General features: G+C 41.9%; 1 protein-coding gene across 4 annotated transcripts in view; it reads right to left on the reverse strand.

The window, feature by feature from the left end:
* Positions 1–15,449, reverse strand: part of UBR3 (ubiquitin protein ligase E3 component n-recognin 3) — a 217,159-nt gene that overhangs the window by 169,695 nt on the left and 32,015 nt on the right. For all 4 annotated transcript variants that reach the window (XM_039495547.1, XM_039495546.1, XM_039495549.1 and 1 more), the window contains exons 2-5: positions 11,395–11,534; positions 8,743–8,901; positions 6,644–6,787; positions 5,947–5,993 (exon numbers count right to left, since the gene is read on the reverse strand). In XM_039495547.1, the coding sequence (XP_039351481.1) occupies positions 5,947–5,993; positions 6,644–6,787; positions 8,743–8,901; positions 11,395–11,534 (490 nt within the window). The remainder of the gene's footprint in view (positions 1–5,946; positions 5,994–6,643; positions 6,788–8,742; positions 8,902–11,394; positions 11,535–15,449) is intronic.

The raw sequence follows: 15,449 nt of genomic DNA on the forward strand, positions 1-15,449 counted from the left end.
AAAACAACAGGAGACTCTGTACATACTTGATAATAGGACAATGTTTTATCTGACCAAAGGTCCATCAAGCCTAGTATCCTGTCCTTTGACAGTGGCCAATGGCAGGTGCCCCAAAGGAAATGAACAGACAGGTTATCATCAAGTGATCCATGCCCTGACACCCAATCCCAGCTTCTGGCAAACAGAGGCTAGGGACACCATTCCTGCCCATCCAGGCTAATAGCCATTGATGGACCTATCTTCCATGAATCTAACCCCGTTACAGTACTGGCCTTCACAACACCCTCTGGCAAGGAGTTCCAGAGGTTGACAGTGCGTTGCATGAAAAAATACTTTTTTGTGTTTATTTTTAACCTGCTACCTATTAATTTCATTTGGTGGCCCCTGTTCTTGTATTATGAGGAGTAAATAACACTTCCTTATTTACTTTCTCTATACCACTCATGATTTTATAGACCTCTATCATATCCCTCCCTTGGTCGTCTCTTTTCCAAGCTGAAAAGTCCCAGTCTTATTAATCTCTCATCATATATAAGCCATTCTATACCCCTAATCATTTTCGTTGTCTTTTTCTGAACCTTTTCCCAACTCCAATACATCTTTTTTGAGATGGGGCGACCACATCTGCATGCACTATTCAAGGTGTGGGTGTACCAGGGATTTATATAGCGGGAATATGATATTTTCTGTCTCATTATCTATCCCTTTCTTGATGAATCCCAACATTCTGTTCGCTTTTTTGACTGCCGCTGCACATTGAGTGGATGATTTCAGAGAACTATCCACAGTGACTCCAAGATCTCTTTCTTGAGTGGTAACAGCTAATTTAGACCCCATCATTGTATATATATAGTTAGGATTATGTTTTCCAGTGTGCATTACTTTGCATTTATCAACATTAAATTTCATCTGCCATTTTGTTGCCCAGTCACCCAGTTTTGTGAGATCCTTTTGAAGCTCTTCGCAGTCTGCTTGGGACTTAACTATCTTGAGTAGTTTTCTATCATCTGCAAATTTTGCCACCTCACTGTTTGCCCCTTTTTCCAGATCGTTTATGAATATGGTAAATAGGACTGGGCCCAGTACAGATCTCTGGAGGACACCACTATTTACCTTTCTCCATTCTGAAAACTGACCATTTATTCCTACCTTTTGTTTCCTATCTTTTAATCAGTTACCAATCCATGAGAGAACCTTCCCTCTTATCCCAGGATTGCTTATTTTATTAAATTTTGCTAGATACTTTACTTTCTTTCTGAAACTAATTGCTAAAAAATGTTTACATAGGTAAAATATCTAGATACAGTACATGTAACTATGAAGTTTAATTTTTATCTCTTTGTAGGTTTATTTTTTTTGTTTTGGGTTTGTTTGTTTTTTGCATGCATGGCCTCTTCTGGCTTTTCCAGCCAAATAACAACTATGAATCTGAGCTGGCAATACAAATAATTGAGTAGACATTTTCTAATCAATTTAAATGTTTCTATCCAACATTGAAATAATTTAATTTGTTGGCAGCCAGTTACAATTAGAAGAGCCCTAGCAAATAAAGTAATATTTCAGATACATAAAAGGCACTTGTTATCTGAAGTGCACAGAGCACTTTATAAACAAGCAAGCCAGCCTTACATAAACCAATTTAGATTAAAAACATGATCACCACCATTTAAATGGGAAAGACAGGGCATAAAAAGAGAAAGTGAAATGCAGACAGATATATGAGTTGGGGTTAGGATGCTGGATCCTGGCCTCCAAGTCTACTGCTCTAACAAGCAGATGACACTGCACCCACTATAATACTAGCGAAACAAGTTAAATATATTTGTCTTCATTAGAGTTTCTGAAATGTGTGATTTTATCAATTTAAGAGGATGAAAGCTGTGATCAAATTTGGGGAATAAAGTATCGTTTTCTGGAAAAATATTTTCCTCAGCTGAAATGTGTGCTGATTATTTGTCTCCCATGTCATAGTAGGTGAGGATTAAATCTTAATGGAAAGAGTTGAAGTTTAACAGCAATGTATCCTGAACACTAAGCTTTTTAGATTCATCCTAAATACAAAAGGGAAAGTACCTTGCTGAATGCCATCTCTCTCCAATTAATCTCCCATTAAATAAAATACATTTAGAATTATAAAGGACAGAATAATTCACCACTTCTACTTATTCAGGGGGAAAAAAGTCTTACATGAGGAGAAAGCATGATCTTTTCTAACAAACTTATTTTCAATTTTGCTTTAAGGCAGTTTTGCTTTAGTGCTCTTGATGCAGAGTTACTGAACAGTAAGTAATATTTTCCATGCAGTAATTTGCACTGGAGAAACTGAACAAGGTTAAAAACTTGTTTATTAAAGTAGCTTACAGTAAGTTAACTGGATTTATATTTACAAATGTGCATTTCAGGTCCCACATTTATAAAAGGCCCTTCAGTCTCTTTTTGAGTTACTAAAAAAACTCAGGGGATATGGAAGTTATTTTTACCCTCATCCCATATCATATTTACTTGTAATCTCCAATTTGTCTGAAAATATGTCAGGCAAATTAACTAAAAAGTGTACTCATAAATTAAAATTGGTTGTGTTTGTTTACTGTTAATCCTTCCTCCTATAGCTGTTTCTAAATAAAAGTCTTGGTTGAGATCAAGTATGAAAATGCCCACTCATGCTCTTTGAGATTACATTTCAACAGGGTAACTGAGAACTTAACTCAGATCCCAGATAGGACCAAATTTCTCAGTTTTAATAATAATAAATAATAAAAACAACAACTGCATGCTTAACATAGTCGCTAGTTTGATCTAACATACGGTGATTTGCAGCTTTATACTGGAGATTGGAAAGAAAGAATGAATTAAGTGTCCACAAGGTGTAAAACACTAACTGACAGTTGCTGTTATTCTCTCCCCACTAACCCAGGCAATTCGTTTCCCCTGGGCCTTCCATTCTATTCCCCAACCTTCCTTTTAAACTGCTATACTTCACCCACTGAAATAAATCCTTTTCCCTTTCTACACTACCAGTATACCTCCCTAGTCCCCATTCAGACCCCACCATCCTTTCCAAAAGGAATGCCATATCTGATCCCTTCCCAAACTACCACAATAGCGTCCATTTCCTTCCCTCACAATAGAGCAATCACAAACAAGGAGTGAGCATCATTTTGAATAATATTCAGAATATTAAGATGAACTTTCTTTTGTTTCACTTAATGTCTCATCAGTAGTATTTCTAGTTGTTATTTCATATTGTGGGGTTTTGTTTGTATAAAGATATGCTTAAAGAATATCAAGCAGTGCTTTGAAAAATGTCAACTTATAAATAGCACTGCTGAGAGCATAACATGCTGTGAGCTGGTGACAACAGAGGCAAACATCTGATTTAACTTATTGTAGGTATAAACAAACAATAGATTTTTCACTGCTACACCTGTTCAGGATAAACTAAAAGTCCTTGCCAAAGATTCTGTTTTAAAGCATTTTAAAAGTTTGTTCTGTCTCCCTATTCAGATGTCTGAACAAGTTAAAAATGACTGTTGTCTGCTCCTGTCAGCTGGGACTAAGCTATCATCTGGAAGACTGTTAAAGGTTTAGTAAAAAAAATTAGGTCCATAAAAACAACATTTCAAGTAAGTTAAGAATACATTAATAAAGCAACTCTACAGGGACATAACTATTCCCCAGCAATTCTTTTTGCTGATTCCAGCTAACCTAAACATAGGTTTTTCTCCTTCTCCCCTACCAAACATGATTAGTAAATAAGGCCAGATCTACACCAGGGAATTTACATAAGAAAATATTCCCACTGTTGCTATCACAAGCTCAGCTGCACCAGTGTTAGCATCGCTGGGATATCTAGTGCCTAACACTGCTCACAACTCTTTTAGCATCATCTGTATTAAACCTACTTAGAACAAGTCTAATGGACATGATGCTGAAAATTACTGCTGGAAAGAGAGAGCCACCTGTGCTAGATATAGCAATTTCCTGCCATATCCTTGGGTGATCTACTGAATTAAGTTTAAGTATCTTTGGGGCCATGATATTAAATTAATGGTTTATGTATTACTGTGGGCTAGAATTGTATGTAACTTCCTGAGGGTGGGGTGGGAGAGAGACGTAACAGATGACAGACCTGGGCGTTCAAAGGACTATACTGAACAGAGTGCCAGACTAGAATGGACTTTTGCAAGAAAAAGTGTTAAGTGAACTTCCTGGGGAATATCTAGGGGGAGGTAAATATAAATACCTCACCTCCAATTATGCAAAAATCAAGCCTTTTGAAGCTATGCTCTGAGTAGGCCATTGTCCGTTGATCACCTGTTACATGAGGCCAAGATCAAAGCCCAAGCTGCATAAAGGAAAAACTGAACTGTTCATGGTGGTTCTGGTTCTGAATATGAAACAGTTGTGAATTTATAATCTAGGGGAAAGCCCACTTATGGACTTGAAGCTACCAGAGATCAAGACCGGAGTCGGGTGACCTCTGGTTAGGTTTTTTAGCAAATGTAAGTTGTTTTACTCTTTTTAATGTTTTTTCTGTAATGCTTTCACTTTAAAAATAAATGTGCTTGCTTATGGAGAGCTGTGTGGTAACTTGTAACTGTGGGCAATTACACTGTTCATAGCCATTAACAAGAAAGCAAAGCACAGATGCTGGCCTGTTTAGGCAGGCTGGCTTGCTGGGACATCACAGAATAGGCAGGGAAGTGCACAGCCTAGAAAAAGCCAAGCCTAGAGGGAGAGAGACATGGGTCACTAATAAGGCTGCAAGTTTGTCATGGAGATCACGGATTCCGTGACTTTCTCTGACTTCTGCAGCAGCCAGTGCACCTGGCTCGGTACCCCCTGAGCCAGTCACACCGGCCACTGCTGGAGCAGTCTTTGGCCCCCACGTCCCGTCCTCCCCCCTCAGCAGCAGCAGAGTTTGGGTGGGGGAAGGGTCAGGGGCACGGGACAGGGTGAGGCGGGCTCCAGGAGGCGGTTACCTGAGGGTACATCCTCCCTCTCACTCAATTGCTAGGCAGAGGCGTGGCCAGGCAGCTCTGCGTGCTGCCTCCACCCAGAGTGCTGGCTTTGCATCACCCATTGGCCGGGAACCATGGCCAATGGGAGCTGTGGAGGCAGTGCCTGCAGGCAGAGGCAGCATGCATGCACCCGGCAGAGCTGCCTGGCCACGCCTCTGCCTAGCAGCTGAGTGAGGGGGATGTCGCCGTTTCCAGGGAGCCCCCCAGGTAAGCGCCACCCAGAGCCCATCTTACCCCATCCCGTGCCCCCTCCCAACCCCTTGCCCCCTACCACACCCAAACTCTGCTGCTGTTTTGGGGGGGGAGGCACAGGGCCAGGTAGGGAGCCTGCTGGCCCCACCAACCCCCAGCCCCCACGAGCAGTGGGGTTCCTGGGCTGCGCTCTGCTGCCCACCCCACCAGTACCTGGGCCGCCCTTCCCCAGCCCCCTGCTCCCCGACTTTCCACCTCCCCCTCAAGTTTTAGTCAGGGGTATATAGTAAAAGTCATGGACAGATCACAGGCTGTGAATTTTTGTTTACTGCCTGTGACCTGTCCATGACTTTTACTAAAAATGCATCTGACTAAAAAGTTGCCTTAGTCACTAACCATGATGGCTGAGGACCTAGGAGCCTAGAGTGGATGCCCTTGTTGGACCATGAGGGAAGAATACAGGTCAAAGTTGCCCTGAACTGTGACCCACATATCTATGCTTCTTACACCAGTTCAGCTGAAGCAGTATTAGCAACGAGATTTTTATTTTTATTTTTTTAAGTTCTTTAGTGGAGCCAGGGCATAAAGATCTGGTCCTACTAACAGATGTTCTCTCCACTGAACTAGATAGACATACACCGAGTATTAAAGATTTGCAGGATTTGGACTAAAGTATTCTCTCTGTTTATATATTGTTACATTTCTATTTGAGTTCTTTGAAAAAAAATCTCACCTCATCTGAAGACTCTCCTTGTCCTGATGTTGTAGTACCTGCTAAACCTTTTGAAATAAACATAAAATAAAATAAAGATTTCCTTCACAATTCTTGTATTGACACATTTTGAGATTTAATGACCCATAAAGAAACACAAAACATAATCTCAGCTATAGCCACATTGCATCATACTGATCTCGTTAGCTCTCACAAGATAAGCAGTACTGGGCTTGGCAGTACTTGGAGAGGAGATCTCCATGGGATATTCAGGGTACTTGAAGAAGTGATGCTTGTGATTCAGAATTAGGTCCCACCATAGTGCTTCAGTGCACCGTGTTGGTGGAAAACATTCTTTCAGAAGAGACAAACTGAGTTCCTGATCACTTCTGGACATCAAAAATCCAGGGCACTATTGCAATAATAAGGATTTAACCCAGTTACAACCCCTAAATTCCAATATGAGTAATTACATCTTGCCTACTCGAATTCCACTAATTCTCTGATTGGATAAGGATTATTATTCACAACCCTGAAGTACTATGTTTAGTTTTGTTGGTGCAGTTACAATAGGTCCTGCATTTTGGCAGTATGTGAAGTGATCCCTACAAATAGTTTAATTCCATGAAGCACTTCAAATACTGTTTAGGACACAAGAGAAGTTTTATTTTAAAAAGCAAGATTTCTCCCCCCCCCCCAGATGTTTTTCTACACAAACCTTGAATTGCTAAAGTGCTAGTCCCAGATGCTTGCTCCTGCATACCACATGCAAGTTTATCCTCAGGAAATGCCAGTCCAGAGCCCTTCAAAGCGATGAGGTACTTTTCATGACTTTTCTTTGCACATGCATTTTCTCCAACACCTTGAATACATATTTAAAACAACATTAAAGCAAAGACAAACAAGTATTCACCTCATATGCTAACACAAGAGGCCTCACTTAATGAGATTCATTCCAAAACCATTTATTTTACAAGACTAAAAAATTTTTAAAAAGTGGTCCACAATATTTAAAAAATATATGAACAAAAGAGTTAGAGATGCAAGTCTACAAACTTAACCCTAAACAAATACAAAGTCAGTTTGCCAGCGGATTAATTTAAATCCAAAATACAGCAGACTTTTCTGATCCTTTACTTTTTCCAAATCAAGAAGCATTTTTCTTCTAATCAAGGCACCCATCATTTCCATTGAAGCAAGATTGCTACCTACCACAATACTTCAGCCATCTTCAGCTCAAGGGGGGGGAAAGAGATAGAGACAGAAAGTTGGTAGAAATAAAAGGATTCTGAAGTGAATTAGGCCTAATATATAAAACTCATTTTAAATTGTCTAAATTTTGGCAGATAATGTTCTAAGAGCATCCAACAGGAAAAAACATAGCCACTTTATTTTTGGATCTCAAAATTAAAAAAAGTTGAGACAAGACCACTGCAGCAGCAGTAAACCAAGATTATTCCCAGAGCTATAGACACTTCCACTCACATCCAAGTTGTTGGTTCACAAAGAAGTAAATAAATTGCACACATTGGATTAAAATCTTCAAAGACAAACAGCTAAAAAAATCAGTATTTCTCTACCCAAAAAAAATTTGAGGAAATAATTTTGTTTTCAGGTTTTTAAGCAAGCTATTAAACAATGAAAAGGCAAACGCCACAGAGATGACAACATCCTTTTTAGCGGCCCGCCTGCTCCCTGCAGCCAGAAGTATCCTATTCAGCAAGTGGACCACAAAAACGCCTCAGGCCTTGCTATGTTCTGCCTCCATGGAGGCTAGGTCTCTACTCATAGAGGTATGTTCCCTATTCCTGCAGGCATACTTCCTTATTCCACACAATCCTTCTCCCTCCCCGCAAGGGGGGGGGGGGGGGGACCAAAAAACAGGTTCTTCCATCTAAGCACAACATGCATACAAAGTCTGCTACTCTGTGATGCAGGGTGAGCTTTTCCCTGCAGAGTAAAAATTATTAAACTTCTTTCATTCAAAAGAGATCATGCTTGGCTCCCAAAAGGCTTTTCCCTTAAAGCATGAAAAAGTGAATTTGGGAGAGAGGAGAGCAGGGCAAAGTACTTTTCAGCAGTATTCATAAGTATTTCTCTTTCAGATAAAAGACTGCTGTCCAAGAGTTCAGCCCTCCTTTAACCCAGAGCTGCTCAAGATAATTACACTAACTTAACACCAGAGTAACTCCTATCTGCTTTGTAGTCATGTAGAAGTAGGTTAGAAAGACTCAAAAATAAACGCAGCAAGCTACAGAAAGCAGGGAGTTCATTTGCATCAGGTATCCCTAACCAGTAACTGGGTAACATTTTGGGCTGGATGGGAGGGGGGAACATCAGAGAAAGAAAATAGGTGGCTTATGTATCAGGCTATTTTTACTCTGAACAGAATACCCACAGCCTCAGGCAGCAATAGGTATTCTTTCTGAGAGCAGGTCCTAAAATAAAATATGAGGCATTTATGATCATATGTTTTTATGGTAATTAAATGTTAGTTAAGTCAGCTCTGTTCTTGATCTTAGACCAATTATAAAAATGTTTACTGAAATTATATGTCCTTATAAAAATACTTGTGCCACAAAAGACCCTACTCCACAGTTCTTACATCAGCAAAATTCCCATTGGCTTCTCAAGCCCTAAAAATAGCAATCAACTCAGATGTCAGTTTATAATTATTCTTATAATTATTTTTCTGATCTTTTTGGTGACATCAGAACAAAAGAATACAGTACACTGGGCTCATAATGAACAAAAATGGCTTCAATTTAAATTCCTAATAATTTAAACATTTATTAACAGGAATATGCATGAACTCACCAGAGCTCAGATCTTTGTAAAACTGTTGGTTTGTCAAAACCTGGGTAAGGACTGATCGCATTGCTCCTCCCATTTTGGTCAAGTCTTCTAGAAAGGAAACATGAGGCTCCAACATCTGAAGGATTCTGTGAAGGTCTTTTTCTGATGGCAGATCAAGAGCTGGAAACCCAGTAAAAGAAGTTTAAGGCGGAGAAAGACAATTGTTTCATTTTATTTGTATTGCTTCAACAAAGGATTATACTGAACATTTCAATAGATTAGAACACTAGTTAGGCCACCAACAAAATGTATTTATATAGACAGTCTAGTCTCTCTTAAGAATTATCCCCATTTGACAAACATACAACGTTAGACAATTGGATTTATGATCAAGAGAGATCCAGGACTGAAACAATAGGGACACTATAAGTTAGTACTATGACGCAAAGGCAATAATACGAATACATAGTGACCTTACAGAGCAAAATGAATGGCCATAGCCAGTGTTGTCAGTGTATTACTTTCAAAGAAATAAGATCTCTATACAACAGAAAATCATGTTTGACTGAAATATAACCGCATGAATCACGTGTATGTCAATATCACTCCACAAGATGAAATTTCTATTTTCCTATTTGTTTTAAGAAAATAGTAAATTACATACAAAAAGCTATGTTAAAAGAATATTACGATTCCTTGTGAAACCTTAATTTTGTCCCCTTGTGCATAAGCATTACTAGAGACCTTAATTACAGTTTTAAAAAATTAGTGTTATGGAGGCTGGTTAAGACTGATTCAGAGCTTTCTGTTAAAAAGAGAATTTTTCAAAATGCTCTAAAATCCACATCATAGGTCAGGGCAACTGCACCTGTATTGCCCCTCCACAGTCCACCAAGGGCACCCACTGTAGGTTCCCCGCTAATCAGGAGTCACCTCTCGTGGGAAGTGGCCCGCATCTTTCTCTCTCTCTCTCTCTCCTGACTGGGAGTTTTCCAGGCTGCATCTGTACTTTGCTTTCACTCTGAAGACTATGAATAATTAATTGCCAGCACTCAAAAAAACACATAGATCTTTATAAGCAAGCCAATTTAAAATGAAAGCATTACAGAATTTTTTTTAAAAAATAATAAAATAACCTGTATGCCAGTAAGCTTACCGGAAATTACCCCGTCCCTCACATTTTAACAAGAGTTTTGGTAGGAGTTAGTCCTTCAAAGTCTAAAAAGGGGTTTTTCTGTGGTTACAAGTTCATAACAGCCTTAATTCAGAACAAGAAAAACGATAAATAGTTGTCTTTCCTTTATACAGCTTGGGCCTTTGATCTTCAAATTCCAGGAACAAGTAATTGTAGGCCTGGCTTGCCATGAGTAATTGGATATGGGTGAGGCCACATGTCTTGAGAGAGAAGATTAGGAAGGTAAATGAATCAGCAGGTTAGAAACAGAATGTCTGTACTAGCTAAGACAAGGGAGATACCCGGGAAGCCATTTACAATGGACAAGAGAAGTTGGGAACATAAAGATGAGGTCAAGAGTAAGTGATACATGGAAGGCGCATAGACAGAGCATGCTGCTACAAAGTAACCAAGCCAATCCCAAAACATGTAATGCAATGTATAGTAAATGCAGTGCAACGTGTAAATGCATATAAAGGAAGAGGTCTGCTATGCAACTATGTATATGGTGTATGCCCTGCGCTCACCCCTATGCTTGAAACTGATCAACTCAAGTGTAGTTTGATTGTATGCCAATAAAGAAACTCCAGTGATGAGTTCAGAGTCGAGCTGAATTCTTGGGGAACTGAGTAGAAGAGGTCTTGGGGAAACCCCAACAATAATCTGCAGACAGCGGTCCTCTCTTTGGGGTGTAGCTTCAAAAGGTTTGATTTTTGCACAGAGTGAGATATTTGCATTCACTTTCCCCTAGAGATTCCTCTGGAAAACTACACGACACTGTCCCAAAAGTCCATTCTTGTCTGGCCCATTCAATTACATTGTTCAATTACAGTCCTTTGAAGCTCATAATACTTCCCCAGGCTCATACATCCCCAGGCTCATACATCCCATCTCCTCCCCCAGCCTCCCAAAGAGGTTACATACAATTCTGCCCACAATAATACATAAACTCTGCACTGAATACAATGGACTCCAAACATACTTCAACTTAATTCAATAAGATTCTTCAAGGATATTGCAGGAAATTGCCATATGTCTCTCACCCATGCACACAGGGAGCCTGTTATGAAATCTGATATGCCACATTAGAATAGACTTTATAGTGCAAGTTTAGCATAATTCTGTCAGATTAAGGAGATACAGCCTACCCCAAAGTGAGCTGCTTTCAACATTCAAAGTGCTCTGAAATACACAATACCCTCTGTTTACAGGAAGGGCACAAGCCAATGCAAGGCAAACGTAACTCCACATTAATAAAGTTTTTTGGCAGTGACTAAAATTAAATTGAGCTCAGCGAGTACTGGCCCATTGCAAAAACAAACAAACAAAAAAAAAAAAACACCACACCACCACCACCACCAGGGCTCTGATCCTTTCAACATGTGGTTAGGAAAGGATTCCCTAGGTTCAGCACAGACTAAAGTTAGTAGCTTCACAAAGAATCATAATCAAGAGACAGCAACATAAACCAAGCTATCCACATGCAAATTCAAACATACCAGGTTCATTATATCCTTCTCTTAAGTACTGGATAAGACTAAAGATGAATTGTGGCAGAACTAGTTCTGACATCATCAACAAGTCTTTTGGGACACAGGGAACATTTGAACTTGATTTCATCCGGTGGCGCTTACAAAACCTATAAGACAAACAGGAAAAAAAAATAGTTAGCCAAGTACCAATACAGTTCAGAACAGGTATCTGAAAAACAAAACAACAAAAACCTGAGCCATCACTATTTTCAATTCCCCTTACTGAGCTGCACACTTATGTGCATAAAAGAGGGTACCATGGAATAGGTATTCCGTACAAAAGTTAGTTACAATGAAGATATAATTGAGTTCACATTCTCCCTCCCATATCCCCAGTAAAATCATAAAATAATTTTTTTCAGAGGTTAATCAGAACATAGGATGATTTTCCACATTATGAGCATCTTCCAAAGAACTGGGAAGAGAATACGGTCATGGTATTTCTCATAATTAAAATGTGTTTATGCCAACCATCCAAAATAGAAGCTGAAATGTTTTCCTCCAGTGAATCTGTACTGGTTTGCTGTATGGATATTGATAAGCACTGAGCTGATGCAAGCACCTCTTCGAAAGCATTAAAACATTTGTTTTGAAAGGGGAAAATAGTTATGATCACGGATAGTTAAGAAAAACCTTAAAATCAGATGTGGGACCTACCAACTTTCGGAGTCTTTTCAACTGAGAACAATTCGATATTTCATTCTCTTTGCTAAATCTGGATATTACAAGTTTGTATGTTTTGTTCACTGAGTGTAAAACAGGAGGGGGAGATTGTCACCCCACTCCAACATGCACAGGACTGATGTACAGGAACCCCACAAACACTGGTTCCAGCCATGGGAGGATTCCCCTGGCACAGGAACTACAGAAGGCAGCCATGAGGCTTATGGGACTGACATAACTTAGATAGGCAGCCAGGGCTGTTTAAGTTGCACCAGGAGTCCCAGAGCACCCCATAATTAAGGAGACACAAAGGTGGCCAAAAGCTACCATACCCCATCTTTCCACCTGGCCTCTCACTGTCTGAGAGGCACAGCACAGGATCACACTCTGAGTCTTGATGTTATTTTAGTTCATGAATTTGCAGGCTTAGTTCAGGGGGGAATAATCCTAAAGTATCTCTCTCCCCCACCTCCTACCAACTTTTAATTTAACTTGCGGGGAGAGTGCGGAGGGGAAACTACAAATCTCCGCTTAAATCCTTCTGTGAAAGATCTGAATCACTACACAGTCAAAGAGAGGGACTAATCCTTCAGACCCTTATGCCTTGGCTACACTTGCGAGTTACAGTGCAATAAAGGAGCCCCGGGGTGCACTAGCTCACTCCCCATCCACACTGGCAAGGCACGTAGAGCGCTCTGACTCTGAGGTACGCCACCTCAACGAGTGGAATAACGTTTGCTGCACCCCAGCTGGAGCGCCGCAGCACCAGTGTGGACACCCTGGTCCTATAGCGCGCTCTGATCGGCCTCCAGAAGTGTCCCACAACGTCTCTGCTAGCCACTCCGGTCATCACTTTGAACTCTACTGTCCTGCCCTCAGGTGACCAACCATCAGAATTGCCCTTTAAATTCTCTGGGAATTTTGAAAAATCCCTTCCTGTTTGCTCAGCCAGGCGAAGAGTGGTCTTAGCGAATCTTTCCAGGTGACCATGCCTCCACACACAAGGCAAGCCCCAGTATGGAGCAATGGTGAGGTGCTGGACCTCATCAGTGTTTGGGGGAGGACGCTATCCAGTCCCAGCTGCGCACCAGCCATAGGAATTACTATATCTTCGGGCAAATATCAAGGAACATGATGGAAAGGGGCCATGACCGGGACGCACTAACATTGGAACCACTGCACTTCACTCCCGTGCAGGGTACCAGACATTACTGGTGGCTTTCAGCCTCAAATTGCTCCCTCAAGGCATCCCTAATCCTTGCAGCCCCGAGCTGGCCCCTCTAATAACCCTGCTCTCCGGCTGTTCAAATTCAGCCTCCAGGTGTTGAACCTCCGAGTTCCATGCCCGAGTGAATCTTTCACTCTTCCCTTCACAAATGTTATGGAGGGTACAGCACACGCAGATATAACCGCGGGATGCTGTCATTGGCCAAGTCCAGCTTCCCATACAGGGAGTGCCAGCGGCCCTTTAAATGGCCAAAAGCACACTCCACAGTCATTCTGCACCGGCTCAGCCTGTTGTTGAATGGCTCCTTGCTGCTGTCAAGGGTCCCTATGTAGGGTTTCATGAGCCACAGCATTAAAGGATAAGCGGGGTCTCCAAGGATCATAATAGGCATTTCGACTTCCCCTACAGTGATCTTCTGGTCTGTGACAAAAGTCCCGGCTTGCAGCTTCCTGAATAGGTCAGTGTTCCGAAAGACGCATGCGTCATGCACCTTCCCGGGCCAGCCTGCGTTAATGTCAATGAAGCACTCACGGTGATCCACAAACGCTTGGAGAACCATCGAGAAATACCCCTTCCGATTAAGGTATTTGGAGGCTAGGTGGGCTGGTGACAGAATTGGAATATGCGTTCCATCTATCGCCCCTCCACAGTTACGGAAACCCATTTGTGCAAAGCCAGCCACAATGTCATGCACATTACCCAGAGTCGCGGTTCTTCTGAGCAGGATGCGATTAATGGCCCTGCAAACTTGCATCAACACGATTCTAACGGCCGACTTTCCCACTCTAAACTGGTTGGCGACCGATCAGTAGCTGTCTGGAGTTGCCAGCTTCCAGACTGCCACAGCTACCCGCTTCTCCACAGTCAGGGCAGCTCTCAATCTCGGGTCCTTGCGCCACAGGGTGAAAGTGGCTTTTCTCATCCGAAAGTTCTGCAGCCACTGCTCGTCATCCCAGACTTGCATGACAATGTGATCCCACCACTCAGTGCTTGTTTCCCAAGCCCAAAAGCAGCGTTCCACGGTGGTGAGCATGTTTGTGAATGCCACAAGCAATCTTGTGTCGTATGCATTACTCGAGTCAATATCATTGTCGGAGCTCTCACTGTCACTTTGGATCATAAGGAATAACACAACTGACAAACATGACGTGCTGGCGAGACTCATCAGCATATTCCTCAGCAGTTCGGGCTCCATTCCCGCAGACCGAAAGGGAAAACAGAGCGCACGGTACAAAAAACTTTGAAAGATGGCACCAAATGTGGACAGAAGCTAAGGCCTGGTCTACACTGGGGGGGGGTTCGATCTAAGGTATGCAACTTCAGCTACGCAAATAGCGTAGCTGAAGTCGAAGTACCTTAGTTCGAATTACTTACCCATCCTCACGGCGTGGGATCGACGTCCACGGCTCCCCCGTCGATTCCGCCACCGCCGTTCGCAGTGGTGGAGTTCCGGAGTCGATGGGAGCGCATTCGGAGTTTGATATATCGCGTCTAGATGAGACGCGATATATCGAACTCCGAGAAATCGATTGCTACCCGCCGATATGGCGGGTAGTGAAGATGTACCCTAAGAGAATGCTGGGATGTGAAACGATTGATCACAGGGCATTGGGACAGGACCCAGAATGCCCCACACTCCACGCCCCCTTCCCACAAGCCACAGCGCCAGAATGGGAAGAGGTGCTCTGTGGGATAGCTGCCCATAATGCATTGCTCAGAATGCCGCTGCAAGTGCCGCAAATGTGACCATGCCAGTGCGCTTGCAGCTGTCAGTGTGGACAGACTGCAGCGCTTTTTGTACTGCGCTCTCTGAAGGAGGGTTTAACTCACAGTGCTCTACATCTGCAAGCGTAGCCAGGCCCTTAATCACAGAAGCAGGCTTGCTGACATCAGCAGAACAACTTGTGTGAGTGTAAGGATTCACACCATGCTCTATCTTTGACTGTGTAGCAATTCAGAGATATCTACAAAAGAATAATAGGCTGATCCTGCATCAACTTAACTATGCATATTGCTTAATAAAAGCCACTCCTCTTGTCCTTGTTGGGAAGCCCTGCAGATGATAGCACCGCAGACCTGGAGGATTCCTTAGACCACAGGTGTAATCCAATGTCCACTGAAATCAATGGAA

The sequence above is a fragment of the Mauremys reevesii genome, linkage group 11 (assembly GCF_016161935.1).
Source record: "Mauremys reevesii isolate NIE-2019 linkage group 11, ASM1616193v1, whole genome shotgun sequence".
Taxonomy (NCBI): domain Eukaryota; kingdom Metazoa; phylum Chordata; order Testudines; family Geoemydidae; genus Mauremys; species Mauremys reevesii.